The sequence below is a fragment of the Melozone crissalis genome, unplaced genomic scaffold (genome assembly GCF_028551555.1).
Source record: "Melozone crissalis strain CALT ecotype California unplaced genomic scaffold, PUWL_Pcris_2 ptg000018l_1, whole genome shotgun sequence".
NCBI lineage: Eukaryota > Metazoa > Chordata > Aves > Passeriformes > Passerellidae > Melozone > Melozone crissalis.
Genome location: NW_026535796.1, coordinates 45998271 through 46016771, shown reverse-complemented (window position 1 = coordinate 46016771; position 18501 = coordinate 45998271). Strand labels below are relative to the sequence as shown.

Genomic DNA, 18501 nt, shown 5'->3' with positions numbered 1-18501 from the left:
CACCACAGAAAAGAATGGAGGAATAAAACACTTTGGTTTTCACTTTTTCAGAGGCTCACGTTTCTCATTAGACTTAGAAGCAGCAGCTTTTCATAAGCTACTCTCATTGGGAGTGCTTATTTTTTATAAAACATTAGAAGGATTATGATTATTTTAGTGTTTGACAGGTTTTACTTCAATTTTTACATAAATAGCTTTCACCATATTGTGGTTATGCTTAAGTATAAGAACACTGATCAATAGTTTAGATGCACAGTATTTATTTCTTCTGCTGGAAGGCAACTATATTTAATAATTGTATCCAAGACACTTCAAATCATTCAGAAATATGGCATGCAGTATCCAAAAGTATGGCTCTGAGGATATTTTTTTACATTAAGCATAAAGAAATTTTATATTCAACATTCATTATATTTCAAGAAAACTATCTATTCAGAGTTCTAGCTCTTTGATGCAGCATTAAGGATTAAAACTTACCACTTTACCAGGCCTTGCCCATGTGCAAATAAATCCCTCCTGACAAGCAGTGACTATACAGTCTTCAAGAAAAATTAACACAGTCAGTCTTTCATGTGCTATCTTTTTACAGATAAGAGGCTCTAACAAGGGAACATCTTCCATTCGGGGACAGAGAGGTGTTCCCAAAGTTTTAGCTGGGTCCGTTTTGGTTTTAGTAACTAGGTTCAGTTTGTCACTGCTCTTGCTAGATATATGTCCCATGCTATGGTTTCTCTTGTGATCTTTTTCATGGTGTCTTTCCTTCCGATCGTGTAGCGATAAGGTTGCAAATTTACTAACGCCAGAAGCAATGGCACCATCCATGACACTGCTCTTACTGCCAGCGTTTGAGACTGCAGAGTGGGGAAGGCTGTTTGACCGTGGAAGAGGAGGGGGTACAGAGTTTCCAGGTGTTGTGATACTGTTTCCATTACTTCCCGGGTTAGTTCCACCGCTTCCCGCAGGCGGACTTGTGGCATTCATGACATTTGTATGTGTCCTTGCTCTTGACAGAGGTTGGTGGGGGAAGAGGATATCTTCTGTAAGATCCCACAAACACAGCTGCGTGTCCTGGCCTACCGAACCAAATCTATACGTAACACTTACTGGACGACTGTCTGTAGAGTTCCTTTTGGACAGTCTGGACTGCGTGCTATTCGCTCGATCTCTGCCAAAATGAAGGTCTTGGAAATCCTCATCGCTTCCGCTAAATTCCATGGGGTCGCTCTCTTCTACACTAGTGGTGTACGGATCAAAGGCCACCACGCTGACCCACGATTTGTGTCCGTGGCCTCGCGCTATGACTCGACAGTCCACGAAGGACCAAACTGTCACCAAGTCATCCTCTCCTCCTGTCACTATGTACTTCCCATCGGGGCTCCAACACACACACAGCAGTCCTCCAAAGTAGCTTTTCATTGTACCATGCAATTCCACCGAGTCAAAGTTAAACACGCGAAGAAAACCATCCTGGCTCACGCACGCCAAGAACTTCCCATCAGGGGAAAAGGCAAATTCGTTCAGGGCACCCTCACCTACTGTCCATTTAAGCAGAGGGTTTCTTGTGGATTTACTCTTGCAAGTGTGCACTGCAAAACTCTCTCCTTGCTTAAGTAGCTGGTAGTGCGGGGCTGTGGTACCACAAGTGTGCTCCACGTTATACAAGTACATATTGCCACTGGAATGAGCTACTAGGAAAAGGCTTTCCGAACCTGGTACCCATTTTACACAGGTTACTCGGGACTTGTCTATTAGTCTCTGTGAAAAACAAAGAAGATACACATCAGAAACTCTGAAAATTAAAGTTTCCATGATTAACTGTAAATTTGGGCTTTCTGGGGGATGAGGAGCAATACTTCAATGAAGTGAACTTAACTTTCTAGACAGGAACTATGTTGGTTACTGTATTTGCTAAAACTTATCAGGCAGTAGAGGGGAAATTATTTTCAGACCAAGTACTTTCAAAGGTTATTATTATGGTCCAGTCATGTGCCACAAAGACCGTACTTCACTCAAGCCAATCTGTTCTGAATCTAAAGGCAGTGCTCCTTGGTTTACTTTTCCCTGTGTAGGCTGAAGAGCATGAGAAGGAAACAAGAAAACACTGAATAAACTAAAGGGGAAAAAGGCAGTTACTCATCTGGATTATAAGCAAACAGGTTACAAATCAACAACAGTAAATTTAGGCTCTGATTTTATCTGAAATCACAAATAAAATCCAACCTTTAAAAAAAAATCTACAGCTTTTACTGATTCAGGGAGCAAAGGCTGCATACACAGAGACCCTGTTATCATGAAAGTCAGTAGGTAAATGCACGGGCTGGGTGAATTCACAAGGCATTACCAACTTTTCACCTTGGAATCCCCAACCTCCAATTATTTTTCTTTCAATAGCCAAGCACCTGTCAATGCTCTGTTACCATTTGATGAAGCACTTTCCTTTAAAACAATGTTTTAATAGAGTTCATCGTTGCAAAAGGATGCACACACATTAAACAAACACTCCTGGTAATAATGTCTTCAATGCCCTAAGAACTGAGAGGTGAAGTTTGACTCCTCTGACTACTGTAGTTCTGGTGGACTTCCACAACTTACCATGTTGTTCATGGCACCACTCAGCTGTAACTTGCAGACAAGTAATTCTTTACAAGCACATTCAAGATTTGTATTTGGTACATTGATTGAAAGCAGAAAGAAGAGCTGAGCTACACAAAAGGCAAGAATGCAAATATAAAGAGCCTAAGGAATACCAGAACAAGTTGCAAAAGCCCTAAAAAGAAAATAGAAAGAAGAATTCTCCCCCCGTCAAACCTTGCTATGCTGTTTATCACACACAAAACCATCAAACTAATGGATAATACATCAACTGTTATCTGTTGTGGAACTGTCACTGGAGAGCAGCACCTGGCCATTTTAGATCACACTTCTGCTGCTCTCAACCTCAGTATAAAACCAGAAAGTCTCTCTCCTGTAATTTCTCTTTGGTTAAAACAGCCATGGGACATTTGAGAGCTGAGAGATGTTACTAAATATGGCACTGTTCCTTCAAATGGAGTAGCTTTAAAATAATAGAGTCTGTGATTCTGTTGTGATATAGTCTGTGATTCTGTTGTAATATTTTAACTAGTTTGTCATATATTCACTGATATATATTCATGCATGTCTCAATAATGATGGCATCAGAAACATTAGGGAGAAAGTTACCTGGCACACAGTAGGAGAACATGGGCAGGGAACACCAGCCCAGCTGGTTTCCTGTAGGCACCAATCTTCTCATTGCCAGTATGGCAACAAAAGCAAAATTTCTTGCTCTCTGCTAGAGCAGCTCAATCTGACATACAACCTTTATTTGTAAGAGCACCTGCTCAACTTTTATATGAATAATGCACTTTATGTCTATAACCATGTTGGCCTACATGATCCTAAATACTGCAGAGAAACTCTGCAAACATGATCTTTACTTCAAGGAGGCTGTGAAAAACAGAAGATTACAATTTGCAATGAGAACAGATCAGCTCAGGAAGATGCAGAGGGACTCAAATCTGACACGTACAAGTGACCAGAATGCACCCCCTTCTCAAGATACAAACTCTGAAGTTTTGACTTTCTGATGGAAGAACAGGAAATGAAGAAGCTTCACTCACCAGGCAGAAACACTTGCCAAGATTATCTTGGTCATGTTTTGAAGAACTTGAAGGGACAAAATTACAGACACAGGCCACAAATGACTGAAAAATCTGAGGCAGTCAAAGAATCTGCATTAAGGTCTTACACAGCTTTGGCAACAAAGATACAGGACGAGTTTATTAGAAAAAAAAATGTAGCTCAAGGCTTTGGTTTAAATTAAAAGGATTAAAAAGTAAGATGAAAAAGCAGTGGCTAATTTGATAATAACCAATCACTGCCTGGAAACAACTGAATCTGTCAGGTGTATTTGACTGTTTGGGCAGTAAGAAAACATCACTGCTTTAATTCTGACACAGCTGGAAGGAATACCACTGTGACTACAGATGGATTTATGTAGGCAGCCACAAGCTGCCTATCATAAGTCCCTATCATCCTCTACATCAATAGAATTTTTAAAAAATAGTAACAAGTTGAAACAATGCTAGGGCTATTGCATTTTATGTTCAACATAACCCATCATAACAGGTTGATTTATTTCATGTATCATATACATTCTGATTGCTATTCTGATTGCTCTACCACAGCTGATAGGCAAAGCAGAGCTCTGGGCTCCCTGAAGCACCAATTACTCACAGGAGAGGTGGTGAATTCTGTTACCTCCAGCATGAGTGCTGGATCTGTAGAACAATGTTCACACTAATTCAGACCACCTTATGCCTACAGTTATTCCTAAAGACTATCTAAACTCAAAATATATTCCAAATCCAATAGGCACCTTCATCTTGAAGCAAATGAACTGGTTCAAACATCAGTGCTCATGCTTCTCTGAAAGGGGCTTTAAATACAAGTCAGAACTTTAAAACACATTTAGAGCAAACTTCAATACTGTAATCAACAGAATAAAAATATATTTCAGTTTTAGATTTGGTTGTAACTGCAGATAAGGTCAGTGTGGGAAACAAGAATTTGTCATTTATTGTAGCCTACTGTGTGCAGTTTTGGTAGCACTGAGCAAATCCTTACATTAGCTTGGTACAAGAGAGATCACCTCATTTAGATTTCCACCAAACTGTCAAAGGCCACATTTCCACCCCACAGAAATTTTGTCTGACAATGGCACAGACAAAAAGCAATACTGGCTGACGGAAGTGGCTGCAGTGCTTCCAGCATGTGGGGAATACCACAGGAGCTATTCAGGCTGCAGCACAGCTCTGCACTGGAGTCACCAGACACCATCAAGGCCTGGAAAGGTGCACTGGGCCTTGATATAAATATTCCAGCAGAAGTTTTTTTCAAAGGAATTCAGCTCAGCTACAGGAGTGGGAACTACTCTGTGATATGCAACCAGCTGTTTAGAGATGTCTGCTACCCTTCTTAATACTTACAATATTATTGTACAAGAATAAATAACACACTTTTGGAAGGGTGGGTGGGGGTGGTAGGACAATGCTAAAATTAACAATTCAACTACTTATACAGAGGTTTTTACCAACAGACAAAAGATTGATTAAAAGACTCTCCAGCACTGTTTCCCACTCAACACAAGCAGAGACAGAGCAGTTGGGACAAGGCCAGGTAGGAAGAAAAACACCCCTCTTCTGATCTAATGTTGCTACTTTTAGAAAGCTGAGGAGGAATTAGATCTAATTATAAAACATCCCCAGTGAGAACACTACTTCAATCTTCTTTGCACAAGGAAGGAGGAAGGCAACACATCTCTCTGAGGCAGGAAAGGTAAACTTTGAAAGCTGAGCAAGGCTAAACTTCATCTGTAAAGTTTGAATCCAGATGTGAAATTTCAAAAAAGAAAAGAAGAACAAAGAAACAAAACCAACCAAGAGACCTGCAAACCTCTCTACAGAACTGAATTAAAACAAAAAAGGAGCAGAAGAACAATCCCCAAAAGAAAGTCACCTCCCCCAAACCACCCAAATTCCCAGAGCTTATCCCTCTGCAGAAAATGCTGTCACAAGTCAGCCCAGTTACCAGGTTTCTTTCCTTATTAGCATCTGGACACTTATTCCTGTAGGAATGTCAATGCTACCACATACCCAGAGGCAGTGGTTCTGTAACATGGCATTAGTGCTCCCCACAGTACTCCTCCTATCTTTCCTTACTGCAGCAACAGAAGAAGCAGATGGAGAGTTTCCTTCTGAACATCACATGGCCAAGACATCATAAACCCTCAGCATTTCTGTGCCCTCAGCTTTACAGCCTACTCTTATCCAAGCAGGCCTTTAGGAATATGGGCAGCTTTTGCTGTAATGCCCCAACCATAAAAATGTGTATTTTTAACTTATTTAATATTTTCACTATAAAATATGAGTTAAGTAGTGGCTTAAAATTTTCTTCTTCATTGGCAATCAGAAGCCTCAGAAACAACTGAATTCAGAGCACACACAGCAACATTTACACTTGTAGACCTTATTTCCATCTGTAAACTGTCCTCAATGCTAGTTACAGTATTACCCAAACTAGAAAATTCTAATTTTTAATTCTAAACCCCACAAGATGCCTTTATCTTTTCACAATGAATAACATTTTTATATAAGTACTCCGAGCCAATGGAACAGCTGAAAAACAAAGGCAGTGACTGAACAATAAGCTACACAGGCAAATGGAGCCACATCTACAGAACTTTGAAAATCTAGAAACTTCAATATCACAAATACATTGCATGCAACAATATTAAGATTTCTACTTACTTCCTCATTAAATAATTTGCTAGTTTCTTTTTTAATAGGGTCTATAAGTTGGACCTGGCCTGCAGAGAAGCCCACTAGAAGAGACACACTTTCTGCTGTGGCTGTTAAGTGATTGAAGTCGTGGCATGTAGGCTGTGTTCCTTTGTATATCCTTTTGTCTATTGGTTTACTCAAGTCCGCAGCCTGCAAAGAGAGCAAACAGAATTCAGTTTATCACAGTGTGTGCACATAACCACAGCTGGCTGAAAGCAATGTTCATACCACACTACAATTTATACAGTCACAAAACCCTACTTTAAAAAGCAGCTCTGCATTTATGAGACATCCAAGATCTTATCAAAATGTTTCTCCTGCCCTTGCCTTGGCACCTCCAGCACGTGACAAACCAGTGCCAACCACTCGGTAGCACGAAGGCTCCTGTGGGTCCCCAAGATACCAGAAGGCTTCTCCTGCCCCAAGAGCCATCACAGAGACAAGGTATCTTCTACTTTTCTAGCAGCACTTTCCCAGTATTGAGTACAACCAATTTTGCATTAAAAATACCATATTCTCAATCACACAACTCTTGAACTGTAAATCTGTCCTTTAACAACAGGCAAACAAATTATATTGTTCTCCATAACCACAAAAAATGATCAATCAGCTCCAAAGAGAGCATTTTCTAAGAACAGTGATTCAAGATACTGATCCTGTGATTATAAAATACTTTTTACACCACTGAGCTACAAAGTAATTTGCTTCTGAAAACAAAACTCAAATATAGCTCAGACAAAATAAGTGCTAACAAAACTGAGGAATTTCAATATAAACAAATTAAGATCTAGCACTAAGTGTCAGAAGAATCAAAAGGAACAGAAAAGCAATTTAAAATGCTCCCTCACTTGTGTCACCCGTGTTTATCCCCATATCACTTCTGAACAGACAACTAAATCTTTCATCATGCAGAGACTAAACCCCAAACATTTAATATGCAAGATCATACACCACGTTCAACCTTGTTTTTTAACCTCCCTATTTACGAGGTTCAGAGTCTGTAATTAGAAAGCTGCAGATACTCAGACAATATTACAGGCCTCAGATGTAGCTGTGATTTGGGGCTCAGATTCTAATTTTGATATATACTTTTGCAGTTATTTAGTCAGAGGAAATCAGGCCAGCAATAAAAGAGAAAGTAAACAAGCTTCACATGAAATAGAATTGCTCCAGAGCATTAAACCTTGGAGGACAAGGACTGAAGAGCAGCACATCTTTGGTATTCACAGAGCTACACAGACAGAAACTAGACCTGTCAGTAGGGAAAAATCCTAACCAGCTACACAGGTGAGCCATTTCCAAGGCAAATTTAACTACAGGATATGCATGACAAGCACTTACACACAACAGTATTGAGGCTACACTTATGTTTTGCAGCATATATCATAAACCAGTTCAATCAGGTGTACGGTCTCCTAGTTAAAAACTCCAAAATGAGATGATGTATTACAATTTTTAAAGTCAGCAGACTAAAAAGTTATTCCCCAGACTCCAGAGATCCATTTTAAGCTAAAAGAGAAAATTACCAATACCTCTTCAAGGAGAAATTAAATAGAATACTAGTTCTACAGGGAGATGGCAGGATAATGTGCATGCCTGCCACAGAGCCTTCACCAGCTCACAGGCTGATGTAAATCTGTGATCTGAAGTTGAAAAATCAAATCCTAAAGGCCTTGCAGTTATGTCTTAGACTGTGCAATATCACTGCACTTGTCCTATATCACTGTAAGCAAGTGCTGCCAAGAGAGAGCTCTCAGAATTGGGGTAGCATTTCTATCTGGAAGAGCAAGCTACACAGACACATAGCCATACCTCAAATAAAGCAGAATTAAAGCAAACCTATGAGACTCAAAGTTCTCTCCTCTGGATAGAAGTTGCAGCAGGACTCAATGCTAAGAACAAAGATCCATTCTAAAGTAAAAATTACTTGGCCTGAATCCTACTGAATGAGCAGAGAACCACAGACTGTCCCAGCCAGCAGAGGATACAGGCGTTACCACCTTCCCCTGAATCCTCATTGTCCCTTTACGTAGCAAAGAATCAATAAATAGGTGGCTATGTTCAAACTACACCTTGCTCTTTTGTCTGGGTGAGGTTTTACATCACTAGCTTTTGTTTTTGTTGTCCAACAATTTTGGTGTGACAAGTTCCCCGCTGCATGAAATTGTGTGGTAACAGACCTAGCAACACATGAAATTCTGATAAATTAAATCTCAGCACAGACTTCACTGTGCTTATTCTAGCTGTTCTCTGGGAACCAGATGGCAGTGAGAATCTGTCTGAACTTAAATGAAGTATAAATAAACTAATTCAACCCAGAATTAACCAGGCTTCAGCTGACAGGGATGCCTTGCCTTTTATTTACATGCAGCTACTGCTTCCAGTTACAGCACAGTTGTCTCATGGAGATAAGTCAAATCTACAAGCACTAAAACACTGCTTTGGTCTACATCTCTCTTAACTGAAAGAGAGAAGAATCAATGGGCACAGCAACTAGGAGACATTTTCTTTATTTCTGCATGAAGGTTGCTATTGGATTTTGCTAAGAACAAGAGAAGTGCTTACTCATAAAATTCAATCATGCATGGGAGTCAGCTTTTCATTAGCTCACCACTAAACCCATTTGCTATTTTGTGAAAGATGTGATTCTCAGAGAAGAGCTTTTACATGAGATCTTGTCCATAAAAAAGGGTCAAATCCCAGGAACTGACACTCTCTACTGAACAAGGTGATATGAACTGCCCCCCACTTAGAAGTGGTGATGTACTTTGAAAAAACCCAGAAAAACCTTGGGATTAAGTGTTGCCAGGCATGGAGATTAAAACCACAGAGGCAGACACCCTCACCATGGCAGCTGGCAGCAAGCTGTTTGCACACTTCCTGTCCCAATGCTTTTAAAATTTCCTTCTGAGAAACACTCAGCACTATTCCAGCCTGTCCACTCTGAGAAACTCCCTCAGTTGTGGATGATTCAGGATGAGAGCACCACTTGCAGTAATCCCAGCTGAAAGCACAATGGGGCAGCCAATGCAAGGCCAGGAATATCAGGAGCATCCTTCCCTGCTGAAGTAAATCCCAGCTAACCAAGGCTCTGGGACTGGCACCTTGGCCAGCTGATACCTGTGCTCAAAGTCTGCTCCTCCAGACAGAGGTACTGCACCCCCTGGGCAAAGAGACAAGGAGGAACAGGTTTGGGCAACAACAGGAACTCACACAGCTGTATAAAGCCAGTGAACAAGAGTGCTGTACCTTGGGCACCAACAGCTCCCAAGTCCTGTCTCTGAGGAGATTAAAACTCTACTTTAAGAGAACCTCACACTTGCTCACAAAAGAAAAATTGAACATTTAGTTTTGCATGATGAGTTCATACTCTAGAAATAAAACATGAACCATGTAACTGTTTGAGGGACTTCCTATTCTTATTTATTGAACTCTCACAGCACACTGTTTTAACAAAACTATTCCCACTCTCTTGGGGAGGGAGGGAAGAAAGAAAAAAAAAATCAAACAGTTTAACAGTAGCCCATTCACCCTGGACTCATGACTTCCAGTAGAAGGGCAGTCAAATGGAGCATATTAATCATAGCTTTAACTACATAAACATTAAGAAAAAAATGGCAGAAAAAACCCAACAAAAAACAGTTGCCTTGGTTTGAAGCAAATTTTAAGCATTCGGATTCTGATGTCTGAAATGCCCGATTAGGATGGGCATCAATAACCTTGGTTCTGTAGCTGTGTGAAACTCTAAGGTCAAAGCCAAAGATTAATATCTATCCAAGATTTATTTTATTGATCCAAGACTTAGAGCTTTCATAATAAGATTGCCTAAACAGTGAATCACATTATTTTAAGTCACTGTTTAATCACACTCCTTGACAGATGTTATTTCTTCCTGTATCTTTTCTTTTCCTAACTTACATTTGCAGCTTTCTGCAAATTTTACTTGACTGAAATGTGTCATACATGCTGCAATTCTTTCCAAGCTAAAAACATTGTGAAGATATTAAATTAATTACTTTATTAATTTATTCCAGGTAATTTCAGTTGTATTCATGAAAAGGCTTCCATTAGACACATAATAGTATTTAATACAACATTTGCCAGCAGACTGGCTTTCAATGGGTCATAGCTGTGAGACTGAGACAGAATAGTGAAGCATTTAATAAAAATTTTACTGCCAAAAAATCCTCTTAAGAAAATCTCTCTTGTCCAGAGAATTAATTGATCTTGAACAGCAGATTACAGATTGCCTATGTATGTACAGCTCTAGTGCACAATAAAAGAGAAGACACACAAGAACCAAGACAATGTACTTTTGAAAACAATTTCCTCAGTATTTCTGGAGCTTGGAATTTGTACCTGACTACCTGTAACTTCCTACCTCTACCACACCTTGCTGTCCAGGGATTTAATGGTCCCTGGTCTAGGGAAAGAGAAAGCTGAGCTTAATATGCTTATTGTGTTATAATGCTGTACAGGTAACAGAAGAAATCAATTCTTAGAATTATTACTAAGTGAGTTTCTTAGAACTTCACAGATGCTCTTCAAAACTTGGCTGTAAAAAGAGAAAAGGCAACCCTTGCTGGAGCCCTCTGCTTTACACAATCTCCTGTGAATAGACAGAACCCTCCCTGACTTGCTCACTGCATTAGCAAGGATAGGGAAAACTGAACTTGTTTATTCTTCCTCCATGTCTGTGCTGGTCTCCTCCTTCCTGCAGACATGCCAAAGGACAGGGACCACTGAGGAACACAAGAAAGCAGAGCTACCCCAGGCACTTCTGTAGAATTTTCTGGCCAACTCCATCCTTGTTTCTGTACACAAGTTTGTGACAGAAATACCAGCGTCAACACTTCACACTCCACTTTATTAACACAGGAGTGAACTTTCAGATTTTTTTGGTTATATAGCCCAAATAGAGATCACTTAATATTAGCAACAGAGTAATTTTTAGTTACATCACCGTTGTTTCAAGCTGATCTGATCTCACAGCTGACCCTGCTTGGGGCAGGTTAGACTGGAGACTCTCAGAGCTTCCTTCCCACCTGAATAGCCCTGGAATCCTAAGCTTAGGATCAACCAAAGCAGCAGCAACAGGGCCACTCCCAGCTTACTTAACAGGTCTGGTTTGCATCATAAAGGAAATTCAGGAAGCAAAAAAACTCCAGGAACAAGTTCGTTGTCTTTCCCTATAAAGACCACTGATGTAGGGCAAAAGTTCTGCTTAGTTTATATAAAATACACAACAGAAAGTCCAGGCAACACTTCCTGCAAGTACAAAGCCCTAACAAAACACTCTTCAGTGCAGCTGACAGTGCCACAGCCTGTCAGTAGCAAACTGGCTGCTACAAATATAACTGCACCTAAGCTGACAGACTGCTGATTTGGCTTTCTCGGCAGAAAGTTTAAAGTCTGGCAAGAACTCACATCATCCCTTCAGATCCAGCATCTCTTCAGGTACACAAACCTTTCAGGCCCTGTGCAGGTCAACACATGTTCACTTCAGAAGCCCTCTCTGAAAACTTAAAATAGTTTAAAAGCTTCTCAGCTTTCACTTAGAAACCAAGGAGAAGGGGAAAAAAAAAAGGGTAAAAATTCTCATTAGGATTCAATAAAAAGCCAGTAGATAATCACCATTTGTAAAGTTGCCCTATTTATAGCCACAATAGGTTTCTTAAATAAATGTGAGCTGCTTTTTCCATACCTGAGTGATGTGCTTAGTTTCAAGGGTTGCATAACAGGTGTTGTGTGTGTACACACAGTAGTTTTAAATGTCTCCTGAGCCTTGCAAAGCCATTAATGCTAAGGAAATTTTAGGTCTCCATATTGCATTCAATGTACCTGCTTTATATTAAAGTCACATTTCTAAGCTTCAATAAAAATATTATTTTTAGTTTTCCATTTCAAATTTGGCTGATCTTCCAACTCCATGAACTGAAGCATCAATAGCTTGCCACTCACAATACTGTTCCTCATAAATGGGTTCCTGTATCTTTGCAGAAGGTTTTTTATAAGTTACAAAGCACTTGATTAAATGCTGAACAGGAACACTTAAGGCATGTGACAGTTTCTAGGATACTCTGAACAGCTCTGCTAGTAAAACAGGGACACCAAGTAATTTTATTTAACCTAATTTTTTTTCAAGTGTTCCACACAATTCATCCATAACAAAGTCTTAAAGATCAATCTTGTACAAAGCTGCTTGCAAATTTGGGAAGCTACTTGATATTCTTCTCCCTTCTAGATTTAATTCCCACTTGGGGCAATACAAGACATACATGACTTTTGAAAGGAGAAAAACATTACTTAACAAGATTTAAGCATTTATTCATACAGCAGACAACTGTGACCACCTACATTTAGAGAAAAGCTCTAGACCAGATAACTGGACATAAATCCATATTTAGGCAGAGATCAGTGCGGTTTTCTGAAGGATCCAATAAAATAATCATATTCTGTTTCCAGAAGAATTACTCTAAGCACTCAAACAGAGCAAAGAGCACGCACTGGTTTGAAATAAATCTGTGTCATATTAACTGAACCCACGGTTATATAATTGACAAGATCAAGAAAGTAGATGTGAACACCATAAAGAACACACATAAAGGACTGTTTGATTTACAGCTTATCATAACAATGTTAACTCCATTTTAGTAGGACCATAAACCAAAACATTTCTGTGGTTACAGTACAGATCAGCACATTCTTTTGAAAGTTGTCTAAGGTGAAAGCACCATACTACCAATAACCCTAGAAAAAGCAGATATTTTTATTTCTAAGAAGTGTCCAAAACCTCACAACAGCAGACTCAAAAAAAATTGTTTGCAAGACCCCATTCACTTCACAGGTGTGTACAGCATCAACTTACTCTTCATTTATAAGACTGAGCAAAGGGAACTAAAACAAGAACACCAACACATTTGAATTACTGCAGGCCAGGGAGGCTAAGGGAAATTGGAACAATGTTTTGAACCCCTCCACACAAAAATCCTTCTGTCTTCTGAGCACAGAATGCTGTTGCTGCCTCCACCTGTCATAACCCAAGAGAGGTCTGAAGTCCCTGAAACTGTTCCTGTAGAAACTTAAAGCATCTTCAGGTGTTACTCACTTGGTTCAGTTTTCACCCATGCTGACACTGCTGCTTCAGAGTGGAAGACCAGAACACACAGCTTGTGCCAGTGCAGTTCAAAGAGCCAGGTCAGACCCAAACTGTTCTAAGGAACTGCCCATGACAGCTCTGCAGAGCCCATCCTGCTCAGTCCTGACAAGGTCTGAGAGCTTGGCATCTCCAAGAGAAACCCAACAGCCTGCCCACTCCACAGAGCTGACCAGAAGCATTGCAAGCAACTCCAGCACCTTCAGCTGCACTATACTCAAACCACTAAAGCTTCAGGCAAGTGACAGGACACTGTAACTTTTCAAAAGGTGTTTGTTTCTCCATATTTAACAAAGTCAATGTTTTATTACACTTGCAGAAGAAAACCTGCTCCCTTTGCTCACCAAAAGCACTTGAATTACACACTTTGCACAACACTGCTTTACTATGAGACAAAAAGAATATATCAGCTTTAACTTCTCTTGAGCCTCTAAACAATCCCTCAGGAACCCATGCTGAAGAAGAGCTAACAAAAGGGATTCCACAGCTCCTTTTGCAAAGTTCTCCTCATCGTGGGTGCCAGTCAATGACATGATCAACTCAGATAAGAACTGAGACTATGACTCCAGTGCTCTGCATTTGGTCACACTAAATCTGTAAACAGGCTAATTAAACAACTCTGAGTAAAGTCACTGTATCACACATTCCCAACAGACATGAACTGAATTAGATGTTCTATTTTGGTTTAAGCAATTACTTGCCTTTTTTTATATTAGGAAGAAGGGAGAAGAAGCTCTGATATCAGCATTATTGTCTCTTCCCAGTGCCTGGTCTGCAGAACTTTGGCTCTACTGTAACTCAGCCTGCTGGATAAAAACCTCTCCAGCAGAGCCCTGATTCAGAATCACGGATGTTGTGCATGTGATGCAGACACCTTCCTCCTCTTCTCCCCCTACTCAGCTCTTTTTAAGAACATATGTAAGAAAGAGATCTCACTGTGCAGTTTTAAGTTCAAAATAATGATCTCTGGGGGTATTTATAAACCATGGGTGACAGGTCACATTTCTACACTGGTTTCCCCCTCATTGGCTTAACAATTAGGACACCAATTTAAGTCATAGCACAAACATACTTGATAATTATGGACTCCAAACTGGACTTTTTTACCAGGACTTTTTACTCCAGTACCATTTCTTCAACAGTGAGCAGATACATGTTCCAGAAGTTAACTCATGAAGTCAGATGCATTAATGGATTATTGTCCATCCTAGATTTCTTTCATGAAGTCATTTATAATGTAAATATGGAAGGTCAATAACACTTACAGGATTTTTTTTTTGCATTAACTACTGTATGGAATTGAAAAAATTGCCAGATTTTAACTCCAACTTCCTGTTCATTATTCACTTATATTACAGAAGCAAGGTACCTTGATGAGTTAATAAGCAGAAAAAAGTGTAATTTCTGAATTTTGTTCCACTCTGATTTTACTGAACACCACCTTGGTGCCAAGAAGAGACAATGATGTCTAATATTCCTCATATACACAGCACTTATATTGATTACCAGAGTAAGCTAGTCCTGTCTTCAGTATTTACATAAGAGTTTTCAGATGCCACAATTTTCACCACTTCTGAATATCTCTGTAATAATACACTTTTATAGACCTACTGATTTATACAATGCTGTATGATTTATTCTAATATTCTTCTTCATTCCATTTCTTAAATAAACATTTGTTAGAACTCAAGTACTAATCAGTTAAGGCAATCTCCAATATCAATCCACTCTTCTTGTGTAGTAGCTCCAAACTGACTCAAGTATTTTCCTCCACTGTGTGCCACCAAGAGATTAGTGGGAACCCATATTGCTGCTCACTCAAGTATCCAAACTGCATCCCCCAAGATTCTTACAGCTGCCTCTTGCCAGTTACTCAGTCAAATCAGTCCATCCTCAACTTCTGCTGCTCTTCTCCTTTCACTTCTTCTCCTGAAGTTAGATATACCACATAACTATAAATTACCTTATGTTAAACTTAGTGGGATGAAACATTTTATTTACTGTGGCTAATCAGTGGCACAATTCTTCTCCTCCTGCGGCTTCTAAATTCTTACTTTCCTTTCAGTTAAGCCCTAGTATAATCTGCCAGATGTTTTCACGTTCCACTTTTGTTTTAATTAAAAAGTGCTCAGTAAGTCCTTTTTAAAGAGGTCAGCAAAAAGCAGACTAACCTGTAATTCAATATAACAGTTACTGTTCACAACCAGAACTCCTGAACACCATTTCATAAACTGTTTGTTCCATTACCTCCAACATTTCACATGGCAGTAACACTACTTCCCAGTCAGAACAACAGCGAGCCTCCCTTCCCAAGAGACCAAGTGTTACAAAGACAGAGGCAAATTCATCATAGTTTCTCAGTAATAACCTAAACTGCTTTCCCTGAGCCTCCAACTGCCTACCATAATCTCCAATCCATGTTATGCAATGCATAAAGTGATGAGGTAGAGTCACATGTTAGGGTAGGTGCTCCTGATCACAGTGCCCAACGCCAGCTCTAACCTGGATCTTCAGGAGATCTTTAAAAGTAGTGTCTCCCTCAAGCCACAGGTTGGCTTTCTGTGCAACAGCTTCCCTCTGGGGGATGAGACTTTGGAGAAGATACATGGAAATATACATACTAGTTTACATTCAGAAAGAGAAAAATAAACTGCATGATTTGCATGTGACCACACCTATGGAAAACTGTACAGCAAGTCACATGCAAAAGGATCAGATTTGCCACAACATCCTGACAGGACTACAATACCAAATACTGTGTTCACAGTAAGCTGATTACACAGGGAACCTATCAAACTGATTAAAATACTCACATAAAGATTAAAATACTCACATAAAGACCTTGGTTACAGGTAGCAAGCCTTAAGACAAACAACTGTGGGAAAGTGAATTAAATATGGCAAGATCTTTAATATTCACAAGTAATTAAAGGATATATATGCAATCAGGAACATAGACAAACCATGAAATACACAGAGATCATATACATATATTTACACAGCACACACATGTGATCTAACATACATATAATCATTAACACAGACAAATTTTAGAGAGACAAGACTGAATCATCTGTGAAACAAAGCACTGCACACTGAAAATATGTCAACCTTGATTACAGTACTTCAGTAATTCAATTCCTCTGTCTCCAAGAGGCTACTCTATTCACTCAATGCCCTTACAGTTAGAGGGCAAGCCAACAAAGAATCTCACTCTTCCCTGCTTGTGAATATTGCCTCCTTTGTGCAAAACTCTGGACTGGCAATTAAGATCTGCTTAATAAAATAGGATTTTAAAACTGTATTCCTTGGGAACCAGACTCTAATAAATCATAAACAAGTACATTTGCTCTCCAAAGTGATTATTTCGGTTTACAAGTTTTCTTTTGCGTATCTTTGTTTCCAAACTTTGGCATGGATTTCCTACTGTGTTTGCCATGGTAACCAAGCAGCCTGAGCCTCTACTTGAAATTTCATTTAACTCTTTAGCATTGCATATTGATCAAGATACATTAACATCCTTAAGCACTCCAAAGAGTGAAGCAGCCACTCTCATACTGGAGAACCACCTTGTATCACAAACCTCAAAGGATTTTTGCTGCTGTTTAAAATGGCAGGGTAGTAATGAAACTTCTTTGCCAAAGATGTATGTAAAAAGCTACCAGATAAAGAGAATGCACTCAGATGTGAGAAAAGGAGTACACTCAGTTTACATGGAGCTACATTAGAACAGCAGTCTCTACCTGACACTGTCTTCTCCCCTCTGAAAGAAGAGTTTGCACTCATGCCCAAAAGGAGAGTTTGCTCCAGGAGAACATTTGAATGAGGACTGTTTTCTGCATTAAAGCTTGTTCCCCTGGTGGAAAGCTGCTCTGTTCCAGAGCCAGAGGGGCCAGGTAACTGGCTAACCTGAAGTTCCAGGATTAACACTAAACACTAAGAGGGCAAAGCCAAAGCACAGCTGCTTGCTTCTTTTAGTTTCCATTTTGAAGAAAGATCTTTCTTCAAACATTTCTCTCAAACACAGGATCATGAGAAAACATCTGTTTTAAGCACAAGAATCTTTTCCAATTCCTACAAAACCTGCCAAATACCTCAGCATAGTAAAATTTTATTTAAAAGTAAGTAAACAGATTAGGAAAACCTCAGAAAACAGGCTTACTGCTCATATTTTTCAGTCTCACTACACCATATGATTTTTTAATAAAATAAAAAAAGCCGGCTGGTCACCAGTTAAAATCTCATCCTTTACTCTGCTCCTGGTTTAAGACAGGAAGAAACAGTTCTGACCTTCATGCCTGTTGTATAAATGGAGACTCAGAATATAGAAAGCCATCGCCAAAAAATACACAAAATACAAAATCCCCTCCTAAAGCTTCCCCACAAAACTACTGAGATACTCTAGCATCCATTTAGTCACCATTAAAAATCTCCTGCTCTTTCCATGCTATCTGCCAAGTGAGCTGTACATCCATTTTTTCACTGAGCATTACTGCCTCCAGCTCCTCAGCCTCTTACAGTCCTTTCCTCTCCTCATCTGAAAGCCAGTAAGGTGGCCTCACTGGGTACCACACAGAGAGTTGGATTTGTATCACTAAAAATAAATTGCCTTCATTCACTCTGCTCATCTGGCTCAGCTCTAAGAAGCTTCTGGGGGAAACATTCTGCCTCTTGTTAAAACCTATTCTGGACTTCCCTTAGGGTCACAGCATTTTCATCCTGCAGCTCAACTATTAGTAATTGCTTACAGCAGGGCTAGTCAAATAGCAGGATAATTCCAAATTAATAGTAGATTTTGCATGATTGGGATTTGTGGAAGATCTGGTAATGCTTCATACATCCAGGGAAGGTTTTTATTTATTCTCTCCCTTCTTTCCTCTCTTCTTATAGTGTGACAAAAACTGTATTTAGTGACTTATTATTTTGCTCAGAAAATTAAAATCACACACCTCTTTCTCCAGTTTTACATTAGACATCATCCTCT

The 18501-nt window shown here is 39.6% G+C and overlaps 1 protein-coding gene across 4 annotated transcripts in view; it reads right to left on the bottom strand.

Moving 5' to 3' along the window:
• Positions 1–18501, bottom strand: part of WDR20 (WD repeat domain 20) — a 47417-nt gene that overhangs the window by 13444 nt on the left and 15472 nt on the right. For all 4 annotated transcript variants that reach the window (XM_054276237.1, XM_054276235.1, XM_054276234.1 and 1 more), the window contains exons 2-3: positions 6330–6512; positions 478–1755 (exon numbers count right to left, since the gene is read on the bottom strand). In XM_054276237.1, the coding sequence (XP_054132212.1) occupies positions 478–1755; positions 6330–6512 (1461 nt within the window). The remainder of the gene's footprint in view (positions 1–477; positions 1756–6329; positions 6513–18501) is intronic.